This window comes from Lontra canadensis, unplaced genomic scaffold, assembly GCF_010015895.1.
Source record: "Lontra canadensis isolate GAN:19392208 unplaced genomic scaffold, GSC_riverotter_1.0 scaffold99, whole genome shotgun sequence".
Taxonomy (NCBI): Eukaryota; Metazoa; Chordata; class Mammalia; order Carnivora; family Mustelidae; genus Lontra; species Lontra canadensis.
The window spans coordinates 2,442,093-2,458,230 of record NW_022631093.1 but is presented as its reverse complement, the minus strand read 5'-3'; the positions used below and the strand labels follow the sequence as shown (position 1 = coordinate 2,458,230).

The following is a 16,138-nucleotide window of genomic DNA, read 5'->3' as shown; positions in this document are numbered from 1 at the left end:
GAGTCCTATTATGGACTTGACTGATTGCTTCCTCTTGGTATCGTTTAGCTTGCTCCTCTGTCCCCCTTATTTCCTTCATACTGATAGTTACATTTTGAGACTTAATTAAATTCAGGTTTTTAACATTTCATAGGTGCTGCTCTAGATCTCCTATTATTGATATTATTGAGGCATTTAATTAATGGTTGTCTCTTATTTAGTGATACTTGGATTTGGCCATTGACACAATCCAGGTGGTTTAGCCTGACCCAGTTTGATATAAGATTCCCTATTAAACTTTAACTTAGGTTATTACTCACATCCATTACTTACATCCATTATTGCACTAGGAAATAGGAATTTTCAGGGCACCTGGGTGGCTCAGTTGATTAAGTGTCTGGCTCTCAATCTCAGCTCAGGTCATGATCTCAGGGTCATGAGTCCAGGTCCCACATTGGATCCTACTTTAAAAACAAAAAAAAAGGAAACAGGAATTTTTTATTCTGCTATTGCACCTGCATTTATTATCTGGAATTCTATAAAAAAGACCCTTTTCGGGGCGCCTGGGTGGCTCAGTGGGTTAAAGCCTCTCCCTTCGGCTCAGGTCATGATCCCAGGGTCCTGGGATCGAGCCCCGCATCGGGCTCTCTGCTGAGTGGGGAGCCTGCTTCCCTTCCTTTCTCTCTGCTTGCCTCTCTGCCTACTTGTGATCTCTGTCAAATAAATAAAATCTTAAAAAAAAAAAAAAAAAGACCCTTTTCTCCTCCTCTTTGATTGCTTCTATTTGAGTAGGCCCAGGTGTTTATCATGAGAATGATCCCTTTTTCTCTGCATGTATAAAAACTCTCCTTTCTGAGTCCTACATCCCTCTCTTTTCTCCCAAAATTGCATCGGGATCAAATGTTAGGACACTGTCCTTCCTTCCTCTTCTCTGCACCCATGTCACATGCAGATCAGCCTTTATTTGGTCACACAGGAAGAATCCTTTCATGTCCATCCTTTGCATTTTTTAACTATACTATCTAAAACATGGGATAATTTATCAGTGTTGCATGGCATATGATTACAGCAAAAAGTTTGTCATAAATGTCTAATCTCACAGGAGCTCTTACAGGGAACAGTTCAAAGAACTTTTTGTATCATTTGCTTCTTACACAAAAACAGGACATACTGACTGTTTCCAGTAATAGTACAATGTAGTACATTGTCTCCATTTTAGTAATGTGTACTCCATATTAGCAGTCGATAATTTCCATCAGTGGAATTCTGCTTTTATGTATAACACTTAATTCCTAACCATACAGTCTGTTGGAAAAGTTTCAAGACTTAGGCAAAATACTAGAACTTGAAAGACAGACTATGGGTTGGTTTGTTCTAAAACAGGGGCGGTCATCATTGTAGTGCAGGAGGGAGTGTTTTTTTTACTTCATTTGACTACTGTTTTAGAATCTAGCCTAAACTTTTAAAGCAGCATTTCAGGAGACTGTGTACATCATTTAATGACTGTTTTTGGTTTTCTAGAATTCTTTGCTGAACTGGATAAAGCGATGGGCCCTCTCATCTTTAATGCGAGCATCATGACAGACCTCGTTCGATACACCCGCCAGGGACTGCACTGGCTTCGCCAGGATGCTAAGCTGATATCTTGAACTGAACACATTCTTGTTGCCTCTGATTTTCTCCACAACACTGTGTCACATCACAAAGGAAAACTGCCATAACATGCCACCTAGTCGACACTAAGAATGAGGAATGGTTTTCTCCTCCCTGGTTCATGTGTTGTTCTTATTTATAACCCAAAGCCACGATGTCAGTTGACCCCTTTAATATTCCCAATATGAAAAGTTACTTAAATGTTTTTAAATCTGCAGCACATTGATAAGATGGTGTCAGTGATCTATAATAAGATTGAAATTCCAATTGCAATTCATAACTAATCAATTGAAATTCTATTTATTTTTTTAAGTTCCCAGATTGGGGTTAGTATAAAACTTAGTTATTTCTGCCTATAAATATACTTTGTTGAACATTAAGTGTAAATTTAAGGTAGGCATTTTTTATTTATATACTTGGGGAGTTTTGTTACCTAATGTCTCTTTGTGGTAGCTCTTCTAAAAGTAAGAGTTGGTTCATCTAAAATATGGACATGTTCTTTCTGTACCTACTACCTGATATTATTTTAAATCTTAACTACAGTTTTATTGCAGAATTTATGCTTAGTATTAAGGATATTCTACACATGAAAAATCATTTAAATATGAGAAGATGGCATTCTACAGATAGAAGATGAAATGCGTCTGAGTTGGTATGCATTATGTCAAGAACTGTGAATGTGTTAATAACACTATAGCAATCACAAGGTGACTATAGGTTGCATTTAATGCATTACAAAAGAGGGCAGGCAAACTTTCTAGGAGAAGGATATCATGTGAAGGGTTTCATAAAAGGACAATCTTGAACTTCATGGATTGTATTAAAACCGTGTGTTCTTTTTTTATTGCTAATAATTTGACAGTTAATTGAAAAAGAGTAAGTTACTATGGAACAAAGGATGATTCCCCCTCCTGAGGGTTGCTGCTTACGTCTCTTTCAGTGATGATGTTTGAAGGGTTGACTCTCTCTTCAGAATTCTTATTTGTAAACTGTTTTTGCCACACTAGATCATGATGCTCTTAAAGGAGCATGCAGCGACTGATGCAGGAGTGGGCTGGAGCTTTGCTGCGTGTGTTTTTGCTATACAATTTAAGGTATAATGCCTGAGCTAGAGATGAAGTTCTCCTTTTAAACTTGTCTTGTACTGACTCCCTTTGTATTATGAAGACCCTCACCTATGATTTATATTTCTGATGGGATGAGAAAATTCACACTAGAAAAGTTCCTAATTTGGTTCAGTGTTAGCTCTCTTGGGAAGGGAAGGGGAGGGGAGCAAGGGTAGCGCTTAAGCCAGCTCTGTAAGAGTTGTATATCAAAGTACCTTTCCCTGTAAGGTGCATATCGGAGTCAAAGGTGAGAAATGAACCCTCTGTCATGCCCCTGTCATGTGCCCCTATCATGTCTGGTGTGCCTTAAATCTTACCTTTGAATGAAAACTCTATGGATTGTTTACAGATATTTTACACTAGGACCAGATCACCCAGTATGGTTGGTCTTTGGCAGTAGTAATGTTCAGTTCTCTTTCTTTATTAATCTTCCTTTAGGGTCACATAAAGATGAATTAGTTTAGAAAAGCTAATGCTTTGGTACATGACTTAGTCTAATTGGGTAATGGCTGCTCCAAAAAAATTGTCTTTCTCCCCATTCCAAAAATGAATTCATCCAATCAGAAAAGAAGATTGCCCTGCTGTTTATAGATGATTGCTAAGGTTTGAAGTGGGAAAGAAAGGATAGAACATCTCCCAAGCAAGTGTGCAGTGAATCCTCTGTATATGAGTCTTTTTTACATTTATTTCTGAAGCTAATGAACCTTCGTTGTCCTGTGGCTTCATATTTACAGAACTTTTTAACTGCCCTGTACCTCAGGTGATTTTTGCATGTCGCTGGGGATTAGAATCCAAAAATTATGCCGAAATTAATCTTTTTCTCTTGGAGACATTGCCTCTGAAATCTTGCTCTAACTTATTAGTATGTTTTAGGAACAGTTTTCCTTAAGAGGACAACTTCTCAGTGATTAGGGTAGTTATTCAATGAGAGACTTGACCCTGTTGATCAAGTAGCTGTATGTCCTGTCCTCTGATTGCTCTTACTCTGATTCCTTACTTTGCAGTGATGTCTTAGAAGTGGATAAAGCTTTCAGCCACAGCAGCCAGCAGGGCACCTCTGAGTTCCAGTGTATTCTAATCTCTTGTGTGTCCTGAAAGGCAAGCAGGAGTGTTTCTGGGGTCACACTGATATTTTGTTAAAACATAGTTTCCTGCATGTTTTATGGTGCTGTTCTAAGTTAATTTTCTCTCTGGAACTGTGTTAATTCTTTGGGAATAAATTTTTCAAGCTTTTCATTGTGGAGGGATTTTCCCACCAGGTGGTAACGGGCAGTGAATCAAAATCCTGTCCTAAATAATTAAATTTTCAATGTCATAGTCTATGGAAACACCACTCCCTTTCCTCTGTGTCCATCTCCTCAAAAGTTTTCTGTGTCTTCATCTGCTCCAGTGCATACTTTGGACTCCCTTTGTAGGCCACCATTCCTCCTTCCTCAATAGGTGTCTTCACTGTTCTCTGACCATTTAAAACTGAATTTGACAAGTGGCTAAAAACTTACTTCGTCTGAGACTTGTACTTAATATATAGTTAATTATAGAAATAGCAGCTATTTGAAAAATCACTCTGTTGACTGCTTTTTAAGACCACACTTGTATGCCAGGAGGCAGCAGCCTACACCCCCGGACTCTTCACAGGCAGCCAGTGAACAGTGGATGAAGTCACGTGGTAATATTGCTCAGCCTGGGCTGGGCTGTGGGGAGCACTCCCCTCCAGGCGATCCACCCGCCACAGTCCAGCCTGGGTCCAGTCTTGCTGGGAGCGTTCAGCCTGCTTCTTGCCTCAGTGCCACCTTTTCCTGGGCAAGTAGCCAAGAACTAACTTTAAAAGCGATGAGTACTCCAGATAAATCTTCAGCTGTAGTTGCTGAAGAGTAGAGAAGGTTGACCATCTCCTGATTTAATTCTGCAGTGAAAAGGTGGTGTCGAGTAATGTGTGCATGTGCCCAACATGCCTGTGCTCTGGCTAGCTCTCCCACTGGCGGGTCCATAGGCATCTGGGCCTCACTTTGCATTCACTTGTGGCTTTATTAGATTCATTGTTGTTGTTGTTTTTTTAATTGTTGTTCGTTTCTTTTTATTAAAGAAAGGTTAATCAGCTAAATCAGACAAGCATCATTTTGTATTTAATGACAGAAACTTTGGGAACTTACTTCATTGAGTGAGCTTGCATTGTGAAGCAAGAGCCTACGGAAGGCACTTGTTCTAAATGAAAGTTCTGGTTCTGGAGGCTGGCAGCACCCTGGAGTTTCAGAGCAGCCAGTGGTCGCTCCAGTCAGTGATGCCTGATTGTGCAGAGGAGAGGTACACTGTGCACTCTTCTAGGTGTGAGGGTATGCAGCTTTGGATTTTAAAATTATGTACACATACACACTTTATATATATGTATGTATGTATGAAAACATGAAATTAGTTTGTCAACAATGTGTGTGTTTAGTATTTTAGCTTAGTGCAACTATTTCCACATTATTTATTAAATTGATCTAAGACACTTTCTTGTTGACACCTTGAATATTAATGTTCAGGGGTGCAATGTGTATTCCTTTTAGATTGTTAAAGCTTAATTACTATGATTTGTAGTAAATTAACTTTTAAAATATATTTGAGCCCTTCTGTAGTATAATAGGGCTCTTACAGGGTGGGAAGGATTTTAATTTTCCAGTTGCTAATTGAATAAAATGGCCTCATTATGTATTTTGAATTTTAGGAGTTTGCCTCTGGGTCCCAGGAGCATCTAATGGGAATGACAGTTTTAGGCAGATTGTGATGATTTTTTTCTTTAAGTAAGTTGGGAAGCAAAGCATTTCACATCCATGTAGACTCCTATCACCCATATTTCCTAATTATGTGGAGCACAGATTTCATTTTGATTTTACATATTAATGTGTTGAGAGAGGCAGACATTTTTCCAGAAACAAATAACACTGCACTTCTAAGGTTGCTATTCAGTAAAATAAAGAGAAAATTGTCAAATGATTTGGAATATGTAGAGGAAGAGGCCACGTTGGTCATGTCTTTTGCATGCTTATCTTTCACATACTCCGTGATGGAGAAATTCAGTTTAGACTTCTAGACCTTAGAATCAAGCTGGCAAGTGACCAGAAGTAAGTTATTACTAGTAGGTAAAGCACATGCTGATTCTCTTCATTTGAACCGCATGGTTAGTTAAAAAGTCACTTTCTCTAGAAAAGCAATGGAAAAATCTCTCCACCTCTTCCTTTTGATGGAATCTGGTCACAGAATAAGGCATTATAGTTAAGTCTAAACTGAGTCTTCTTGATGTTTAAGTATCCTGAAATAGCAGCCTAAAAGCAATCATTATGTAATGAAATTGACTTTAGGAATGTCAGCATTGACCTCTCTGTGCCACCATTGCTCAGCTAAGCATAAATTGCCATCCTTAAAAAAAGAAACAAAAAAGCTCTCTAAATGTGCATGGGGAAGAAAAGCTCCCACTCAGAAATTCTAGTAATCTGCAGTTTTGACCTGTTACCGATTACACGTGGGGTTTCTTTTCAGCTTTTAACCACTGGAATTTTCTACCTGCTATGTTCCTCCCTGGAAAATATGTTTGGAAATGCTGCCTTTCACATCTCTGCCATGGTTATCCATACTGTTGAGTTTGTTGTTGCTGTTCAAGAAGTGTCCCCATTTTATAACTTTATGCACACACCTGGCAAATCATTGACATGAGCATTCAACAGTACTGGGGTTAGGGTGAAGCGGGGCGGGGCTCACCACTAGAGCTGGCCCAATTGGCAATGCCTGAAAAGGCACTACTTTGGAGGACCAGATGTGAGGTTGGTTAGCACGGTTATGAAAATTTCTATCTAGCCTCCGTTTTGAATGGTTTTACGAAATTTTGTATATGGAGGATGGAAATGCTTATATATTTATTGAATCCTTTTATTTGAAATTAAAATTATTTGCTGAATAACGGTTTGATATTTGGGGAGGGTTTTGGAGGGGAAGTAATGCCGCTGATAAATTAAAAGCCTTGTTGATTTTGCAGAAAGGTACTGTTAGTGTCTGATAGGATGCCTTTGTTTTTGTACATGATCCAAATCTTTGTTTTACATTTCTTTTATCCAAAATATTTAGGCATCTGACATTTTCAACCAAAATTTCAATTATATACTGTGATTTTTATTTGTTGCAATACATTAAAATTTCAGAGGTACTTTGGGGCTCAAAAGCTAGGATTTCTAAGTATGTGCATTTCACATAATAAAGCTGTTAATGGTGAGCAAAGTATTATATACTAATTAGATTTTTCCACATCTGTATAGTATATTATATGTATTTTGTGGTATTGAGATTATAGAAAGTTTAGAGTGTCAAACATGCGTTTAATGTGTATTTTTAAACAAATTTATGGCAATTAAAATATTTGGAGACAAGGGTATCACATTTCAATTTGTAAAGATCTTTTTAACTCTACTGTGTCATTAAGATGCTTTGTATAATGCCAAACCATAGCTGGAGAAACTAAGTTTAATAAATATCAAATAGATTTTCTGTATTAAAGTTTATAAACACTGTGCTCTTTAAACTTCTTCAACTCTTACTTTGCCTTTTCAATGTAATTTCTGTTTTGTACCTTAGTGTCCACTGCTACTCTGCCTGAAAAATCTGGACCCCCAGTCCAGCTCTCATTTTCTGATTACAGAAATTCTGCACTTGATGGCTATGCATCCTTTTGCATACATCAGTTTGCCCTCCTCCAGCAGAAATCCAAAAAAGTCTTTTCTGCTGTCCTTGGGGGCTTGGGTTTTTATTTTTTTATTAAACTAGATTCTTCTTCCAGTTCTGCCTTCAGTTAAGTCCTAGACAAATGTGGGCACATCATCAGGTCACAAATGCCAGTCCATCTCTGACAACTCACTGAAGAGTTCTGACACGGAGTGAAGGACTAGCATCAGGGCCAGGGCCACAGCATGTGAACTTGCCAAGGCTAAATACATGGCTATTAGGAAACTTGTCTTTCAGCCTCTCATCGTGTTCTTTGTTTCTTAAATGTTCACTTTTACTGTGCTTTTACAGACTGCAAAGTCTGCTCTTAGGCAATGCTGGTTTTTTTTTTTTTTTTTTTTCTGTAGCATACAAAATGAACTGTTTTCAAACCCTCAAAAGTTTGAATTCCAGACTGCAAAAATTTTGAGACATTTAATAGTATACATAGAAAAATAAACTCTAAATTGACAAGTTTAGTAATGCTTATCTACATAACATTCTAAGAAGAAACGGAGACCAGTTTAAAGCGTACATCTGTCTTTAAATATTAAGACTGCTTCACTTAATTGTCTCCAGCCAAAATGCAGTTAATCAATATTCCATAGAACGGAGCATTGTTGTAGGTGAGCGCTGTCCTCTTTTCCCCTGGTTTGTACATCATTCCTGGACCACATTTAGGGAACAGCGTCTTTTTCTAAAGGAAAAGAAAGGGTGGTTTTTAAGACAAAGATCTAGCAGTGCCCAGAGCCAGTCACCTCTTCACATTTCCTTGCTCTGCTTGCTCTAGCCAACCTCGGGGTAAACTGCAGAAAGCAAAGGAACCACTCTCTAGTGGTACCTGTGTGGAGCTGTTCTTGGTTCTTGAATCCCAAGGGATTCACCAGGGAGCTCCAGGCTACAACCCAGGCAATCGCCTGTTCCACTTTTATTCTTAGGTAAGTGTGTGTGCTGATCCTTCCTCAGCCTGCGCTCAAGTTTGTGGAATACCTGCATAGCCTTGTGATACACTCGGAATCGTCCCGGCAAGAGGATCCAATGGGCCTGAGGGAGACCCCTCTCCAAAACGGGGTCATTCTCCGTGACCTTCTCTTTGTTGAACTCAGTTCCAGTACCGGGGAGCCATCTGCCTGTAGGGCAAAGACAAATTAACCTCAGGTATGGAAGCGCTGACACCCATCTGCACACCTTGGGCGATTGATGCTGTAGACTCCAGAGCAGAGGGACCCTTCCTCAGGGCTGAGTCCCGTTCTCAAGGTCTGCTTACAATTTCCCCACCAGCACAGTCCCTGCACATCCACTTCCTACCTGGTTCAACAGCAGCAAGCAGATCATGAGCACTGCAAAGAGCTTGAGGTGCCGCATCTTGCCGGAGGGAGGTTGTTGGAGCCCGGAATCCAGCAACAGTTCCTACTTGCTTTTATAGACTGAAATTCATCTCTTTTATGGTTGCCAGGTGAGATGGGGGCAAAGTTTATATTTGCAGTCAGGGTCGATTTAATAAGTTAATGTCTACCAGAGGAATGTGCTCAGGGCCTGCCTTTCAGGCACGTTGTATTTACTGATCCCTCATTTGGACTTTGAGTGATTATGTTGCTGGCTTGGACCCTTTTACCAAAAGTCAGCACCAACCCCTCCTTCCCTTTGAAAGCCACGTGAAGCCACTGAGGGAAACCAGGCACCTAGCCACATTTTGATTCCAAAATAGCTCAGTGAGATCAGTGTAATCAAAATAGAAGTCTCAGTGAGGTCTTCGTGTTGACGCCTTTCAACCTTGTCTGGGAAAGAAGCACCAATCTGGTGTTACAGGCAACTGGATAAGGCCCTTACCTCCCTTCTGTGGGAAGTTGCTTCAGCAAGTGTGACCCAACAGTGCCCCAGATCCCCCTTCTTCATAGATGATTTGTCCTAGTTTCCTGCTCCAGATCATCTCCCTAGAAGAATGGACCAAGCTGTGGCAAGTTCAAAGTCTAGCCTACCTGCCTTCTCCCCAGGGCAAAGGCAATCGATACTGATGCAGGACTTGAACTGTGGTTGAATAGAATGGAATATAGGTTTTTTGTTTTGTTTTTAAATGTGTGAATGAAGAGTTAGCAGGGCCTCCTAAGCCAGTGGGATTGCCTGATGGTGGTGACAAATCACACTGCAATCTTTGAATTAATGGGTTTTCCTCACACTAGTTGACTAGGTCCTTCTGCAGAGCATAGCATTCCAGCAGCTTCAGGGGAACAGACCAAGCACGGAGATGTCACTAGAGCCCAAAACATCCATCAACTTAAGTAGGACCTATTGCAGATCACTAGAACAAGAAAGGGCATGTGCCTAAGTTGTGAGGTATTGTGGGTAATCATTAAATGACCTGGGCATTTTCATAAATTTGGAGGAATAGTGTAACTTTTGAGTAGGAATTATAGGACTTAAGAGCTTCCTATGACTGGAAGGATGAGCCAATAAGACGAAGGTAACAAGATTATTTCTCTGACTGGTGTCTCTGATACCTCTTCCCAAGGCCTGTGTCATTTTCAGGGGTTGGATATTTGGTTTGAGCCTGCCTGTTCCACAAGTTAGAGTGGAGGAGATGAGGCTCAGCTGAAGGTGGAACAGGATGGTCACCAATCCTCTTGTCAAGGGAGAAGAGAGTGGTAAGGTGAACCTCAGAACTGGAACAGGGGAAGATGGGGGTGTGACTCCACAGATCTGTCTGTCCTGGTTCTGGTCAACTAAGGACCATGGAGCCAAGCCCAGAGGGAGACACCACTGCTTGCACTTGAGGAACATGGAGAAGCAGACTAGTCACTGCTCCTTCCCTTTACCCCTGTGCTTGGATGTTGAATCACCCCATGTAGGGGCTTAACCAGGAACCTCTGTGGGGTGGGGAAGAAGCTATGTGATGACCTAGTGAACATTGGGTAAGAACACAAACCTGATTAGATAAGCAAGAGACTGAACAACGTGATGTCCTAGAGACAGTTGGGTCTGGTGTGGCCTCGGTGCCAGCCTGTTCTTAAGAGAGGGATATGCCAAATGGGATTTGGAAACTGCTAGTTCCAAACACGGGTACTTTCTCCTAATCCTCCATTTCTGCCTCCCGCTACCGCAAGCAAAATCAAATTAGCCTTTTGTGTTAATTTATTACACAGCCCGTACCCCAGCCAAGGAAAGGGCCTGAGGCTCCAGTGTGCATAGGGGAAAAGAATAAACCATTTTTCAACATGAATGTGACAACACTGCAGAAGCCTTTAGGGTTTGAGCCTCTAATTTTGTATGCCACTTCTCCCTAAAGAAAAAAGCCCATCAGTTACTGCCCATGGAAAGGACTACTGCTAGGAAAAATATTTTTTTGTTGTTGCTGTTGTTAGATACAGAGAGAGAGCAAGCAGGAGGAGCAGCAGGCAGAGGGAGAAGCAGGCTCCCTGCTCAGCAGGGAGCCGGACGCAGAGCTCAATCCCAGGACCCTGAGACCACGACCTGAGCCGAAGGCAGATGCCTCACCGACTGAACCCCCCCCACCCAGGCATCTCAGGAAAAGTATTTCAACATATGTCTACATTACCTCTGTCACTGTTTTAAATCAGCCATGGAGCAAAAATCAGCTTTGAAAGCGAAGTGGCATCCAGACAATTGTCCACAGCCATCCCACAGTCCTTGAAATAGTTGTGAAATCCTACTCCTGAAATTAATAATTTTAAAAAATTCATGGGCTCTCTACAGTCAAGTATTTCGCTGAATGAATAAACACACAACTCTATATTCCTTCTTCCAGCAAAAAGGTCTAAGCAGCATTTACTAATGTTAGCCATAGAGCAAACACTTGGCTGGGAGGCAGGAGCGGGGGTTCTACATTAACCACACGCCAACCCTTTCTCTTAGAGCTTTATTCTTTTGTTCTCCCAATGAGATGGCTGAGGCCTCTCAGCCACTGACATTTGGGGGTTCAAATGATTAATTTACAGGAAGAAAATGAGAAGCATGTTTGATAGTGATTGCTTGGTAACAACTCCCAGAGATTTTCCACCGCTGAGGTTAAGTGCAGAGGATGAAATGGGAGAAAGTGGGTGTAGCTCCGTGAGCAGTTTGAAATACATTCCAGGGGGAGAGGAGACCATGAAGGCTCGGCAGTAACTGGAGACTTTCCTGCTGTCCCTGAGTAGATGTGCCTAATAAAAAATGAAAGACTCTGAAATGGAGAAACTTCCAGGTAAAACTGCAAGGGTCAAAGTGTATTTGCTTTTCTGGGGCTGGACCTGGCACAGACTTTCACAGCCTACACTAGATAGGCCTGCATCTCTGGGACTTGGTTGGCAACCTGGAGTCCACTTTGCCACATTGTACAGCGCAGAGATAAAAGCCCTGGTGGGGGTAGGGCCCCGCTGAGGACAGCAGAGTGAAATGAGTGGCTGTGCCCTGGAAGCAGAGGAAGGCGCCACACCCAGGGCTGGAGGCTCCATGTGGATGGTTACTGGCATTGCGGCCCACAGCAGTGGTCCCTTTCTTCCCTGAGAGATTTCACTCGTTTTCCTTTTCTTTGTAGATTTCGGCAGACAGAATGGTCCCTAAAATCATCCCAGATCCGGGGCACCTGGGTGGCTCAGTGGGTTAAAGCCTCTGCCTTCGGCTCAGGTCATGATCCCAGGGTCCTGGGATCGAGCCCCACATCGAGCCCCACATCGGGCTCTCTGCTCGGCGGGGAGCCTGCTTCCCTTCCTCTCTCTCTGCCTGCTTCTCTGCCTACTTGTGATCTCTATCAAATAAATGAATAAAACCTTAAAAAAAAAAAATCATCCCAGATGCCATGTCACATACAGGAGCACTGAGCTATACAACTCACCACGTTCCAGCCTCCCCACCTACCTCAGCACCCTGCTACACAGGGCTCTGTGCCCCCCAGCTTAGAGAAGTAAGCCCTTTGGGGAAAGACAGGCTTACAGCAGACTTTCATAATTTTCTTCAAAGGCAGCTCAGCAGGTAACCGGGCTTACAGCAGGATCTTCAGAGCGCTCCTGGGATAGAAAGGATTCAGACCCATACTTGGTGCCTGGTCACCTGACCTGAGCTGAGAAAGGGTACATTTGCTTTTCAGCTGTTATATCCAAAGGAGCCAAGGAACAGAAAGAAATAAAGTCTTGTGGTAAAATGAAGCCAAGAAGATGGGAGAGGGTAGCCATCTCCTCAAAGATCGGGGCTAGCCAGAGGGAGAAAGACAAATGAAAGGCCTGTCAACGAAGTAGCTTTCGCTGGTGCTGTTCAAACTATGTAGTTGGTTAAATGCCTGGCTTTGGCTCAGGACATTATCCCAGAGTCCCTGGACAGAGTCCCATGTCAGATTCCCTGCTCAGCGAGAAGTGTGCTTCTCCCTCTGATCCTCGCCACTGGGCACCAGCCCCCTACCCTGTACTCTCCCTCTCAAATAAGTAAAATCTTAAAAACAAAAACTATGTAGAATGAAGGATGGGTGGTGCATTTACATCTTCAGGTCCACAGCTTCATCGGATCCTCAACAGTCTATGACCCAAACATGTAACAAACCCTGAGAACAAATACAGAGAGCCCAGGAAAACTGGACCATGTTGGGTGAGGCAGGAGTTTTTTTTTTTTTAAGATTTTATTTATTTGACAGAGATCACAAGTAGGCAGAGAGGCAGGCAGAGAGAGAGGAGGAAGCAGGATCCCTCTGAGCAGAGAGCCTGATGCGGGGCTCAATCCCAGGACTCTGGGATCATAACCTGAGCCAAAGGCAGAGGCTTTAACCCACTGAGCCAGCCAGGCGCCCCCAAGGCAGGAGTTTTCATCAGTTGTTCTCTGTTAAGCCTGCCAGACTCCTACAGATCACTCATTCCACCATTACCACACCCTATGGCTTTGTATTAATACATTGTCTTCCAACAAAAAGGTCAAAGCTCAGGAACACATGTTTCTTTCTTGTATCATACAGTTGAAGCAGCACAGGTTAAGGGTATGGGCCTAAATTCACCAGAATCAGGTTCTTTATGCTGCCTCCCAATCAATGCAATTTACATTACCTTTTTTTGTTTGTTTTGAAGTATTTTAACTTCAGTTCCTAACAGATGAGAATAATCATTAGAATAGGAAAAAAATTACAGCCAGAAGCTGAACTACACTGTAAAAGTTACTGCTCTGGACAAGCAACAAGTATCCTTAGAAGTGAGGAAATTTCTGAAAATGGAGCAAAGAACCAGAAGCATAAAACTACCAACACCTACCTCTACCATCTCCAGGTGGAGGAAGGGTAGCTTTCTACTAAAAAGATAATTTAAAGGCTTTAAAACAGGGATAAACTTTTCAGTAAAGGGCCAGAGTAAACATTTTTAGCATTATGGCCCACTATTACCAACCTGGTACAAACACAGGCAGTTTAGCTCTAGAGGCCAAGGGGTGACCTCACCCCCTCCTCTTTTTTTTTTTAAGTTTTTATTTATTTGACGGAGAGATCACAAGTAGGCAGAGAGGCAGGCAGAGAGAAAGGAAGGGAAGCAGACTCCCCTCTGAGCAGAGAGCCCGACGTAGGGCTCCATCCCAGGACCCTGGGATCATGACCTGAGCCGAAGGCAGAGACCTTAACCCACTGAGCCACCCAGGTGCCCCTCACCCCCTCCTCTTATAGCTGACTTCCTTCCCCTTGGGCTAAGGCAGACCTGTCTTAGCAGGAAAAGCAGTCTAGTATAGCTTTAAGAGCAAAAACTTTAGTGCCAGACTCCACCATTGATTAGCTGAGTCATTTTAGTCAAATTACTTACTCTCACTGCGCTCCCGGGTCCTCATGTGCAAAACGACTGCAATAACGATACCTAATTCAAAGGTAGTTGTGAAGTTTACAAGTACTTATTTGTGTAAAGGGCTAAGTACCTGAAACATAGTAATTATAGTTACCAAAATATTATTGTTATTATGGGAGGAGACCACTGGGAACCAACCCCACAGTTCATCCCACACACAAGTGAAAAGCTGCAGGAGTAGATGCCGCTAATTTCTTGTAGATTATAGAACAAGCACAGAGTCCAGATCCTTTACCAGACTCGCAGACCAGCCAAACTGTTCAGGACTCAGGCTAGGAAGGGGAGGTCATGAACTTAAGCATCAGCAGTCACACCAGGGACTTGCTCACAAAAATGCAAAATCACAACAGTGCAGTCCATAAGAAGTTTATTACGTCTTCAAGACACTACAGTGTAGACTCCTCTCCCAGAGAAGGGTCCCTCATACACCGGTAATCACTATTCAGATGAATGGCTCACTTGTCGTTTTCATAGGCAGCTGGATTCTTCCTCTTGGATTTCTCAAACTCCTGGGTCCCCCAAGTGTAGACAAGATAAAACCCTACAAACGCTTTAAAAATAAAAAGTGAAAGTAGCAAGCCCATGAAGACACCAGGGTTCTCAGTCTTCTTTTCTGACTCACTTCAGGCTCCGCCCTACTGTCTCTAGTTTCCAAGAAGCCACTTTTAAACCAGATGATCAAGGAAGGTTACACCACACTCCCATTTTACAGGTGACCAAAAGGACGGCCCATTCCAGGAAAATCCATCACCAAAATTTCCCTCTCTCTCCCCAGATGCACATTTAAAAAAATGTTAGTGAGATAGATGAGATGTAATGCACGTAACATATACTTCGCCCTTTAACACGCCGGTGCACCCTTCTTTGGGGTTCCGGGGAGTTTTTGACCAATTCACAATGCTCTGTTACTATCATCAGTATCTGCTACCCATTTCACACAGAACAGTTCCTCGCTACCAAGTGGGTAAAGATGACCTCAGAGGGAGACGCCGGAATCACACAAGTGACCTTGGGCCCGCTGTTCGTGACTCGGTTTGCTCCTCTGTGAGATGGGGAGGATACACTTGTGCAAGGGCTTTCAGGAACACTGAAATAATGGAAAACGTGTGTGTGGCAAGCAGAGGGAGCTCAATGAGGGGGCCCGCTGTCACTCTGTCTAACCGGGGTCCAGCCCCCCAACCGGGCCAAAGCACTCACGGGGCACGACGCGAAGGGCGCACGCCCGCGTGCGGCGGAGCACGTTGGGGATGCCCTTGCTGAAGTAGTGCGGGAAGGCGCGCTGCTCGAAGGGCGACAAGCTGTAGGTGATCACATGCCGCATGCGGGTCAGATTCCCAAACGTGCGGCCCATGGTCGCGGCGGCGTCTGCAAGACCGAGGGTGGAAGGGCGCTTGCCTCAGTCCCGGGACGCGCCGTCCTGGACCCAAGACGCCCTCTCCAGAGCTCCTCACCCTTCCCCGCCCAGGCGGCGCCCCCACCCTCCCACGGACTCCCACTACCGCGCGCCCGGACCTCACTCCCGCGCGGGGGGTCACCTCGCCCTCCACAGTCGCGGGAACCAGCAGCCTCCGTCCGTCACTTCCGCTAGGTTTGGAAGCCGCTCCAGGAAGCCGTGAAGTCACTTCCGGGGAGTACCATTTTCCAGGCGTCTCCAGGGGGAGGCGCCGTTGCTGCCCTTTCTGCAGGGAAGTGCCCCGGCCGGTCGTGGTGGCCCGGGAGGGGGCGGGGCCCAACCTGAGACTCGGAGTAAGCAATGGGATTTGCTGCCTCGGGCCGCCGCAGGAGGCTCCCCTGCTTCCTTTCAGCCTCTTTCCCGGCTGTGGAGCCGCAGGAAGCGGCCGGGGCTGGGAGGCACAGAGAGGTGCAGAGAGAGGGGCC

The 16,138-nt window shown here is 43.6% G+C and overlaps 3 protein-coding genes across 5 annotated transcripts in view; 1 reads left to right on the top strand and 2 right to left on the bottom strand.

Moving 5' to 3' along the window:
* The window catches only part of AFF4 (AF4/FMR2 family member 4), an 88,014-nt gene extending 86,078 nt beyond the window's left edge, over positions 1–1,936 (top strand). For all 3 annotated transcript variants that reach the window (XM_032837591.1, XM_032837589.1, XM_032837590.1), the window contains one exon: positions 1,501–1,936. In XM_032837591.1, the coding sequence (XP_032693482.1) occupies positions 1,501–1,628 (128 nt within the window). In that variant the 3' untranslated portion in view covers positions 1,629–1,936. The remainder of the gene's footprint in view (positions 1–1,500) is intronic.
* A 6,186-nt stretch (positions 1,937–8,122) lies between these two features.
* Positions 8,123–9,026, bottom strand: LEAP2 (liver enriched antimicrobial peptide 2). Its single transcript, XM_032837592.1, has 3 exons — positions 8,775–9,026; positions 8,457–8,596; positions 8,123–8,163 (listed from the first exon to the last, which is right to left on the bottom strand). Exons 1-3 carry the CDS (start codon positions 8,829–8,831, stop codon positions 8,127–8,129), a joined length of 234 nt encoding a protein of 77 aa, XP_032693483.1. The 5' UTR covers positions 8,832–9,026; the 3' UTR covers positions 8,123–8,126.
* A 5,584-nt stretch (positions 9,027–14,610) lies between these two features.
* Positions 14,611–15,910, bottom strand: LOC116855175 (cytochrome b-c1 complex subunit 8). Its single transcript, XM_032837654.1, has 3 exons — positions 15,796–15,910; positions 15,458–15,625; positions 14,611–14,810 (listed from the first exon to the last, which is right to left on the bottom strand). The coding sequence occupies exons 2-3, from the start codon at positions 15,609–15,611 to the stop codon at positions 14,716–14,718; spliced, it is 249 nt and encodes an 82-aa protein (XP_032693545.1). The 5' UTR covers positions 15,612–15,625; positions 15,796–15,910; the 3' UTR covers positions 14,611–14,715.
* Positions 15,911–16,138: the final 228 nt, after the last annotated feature.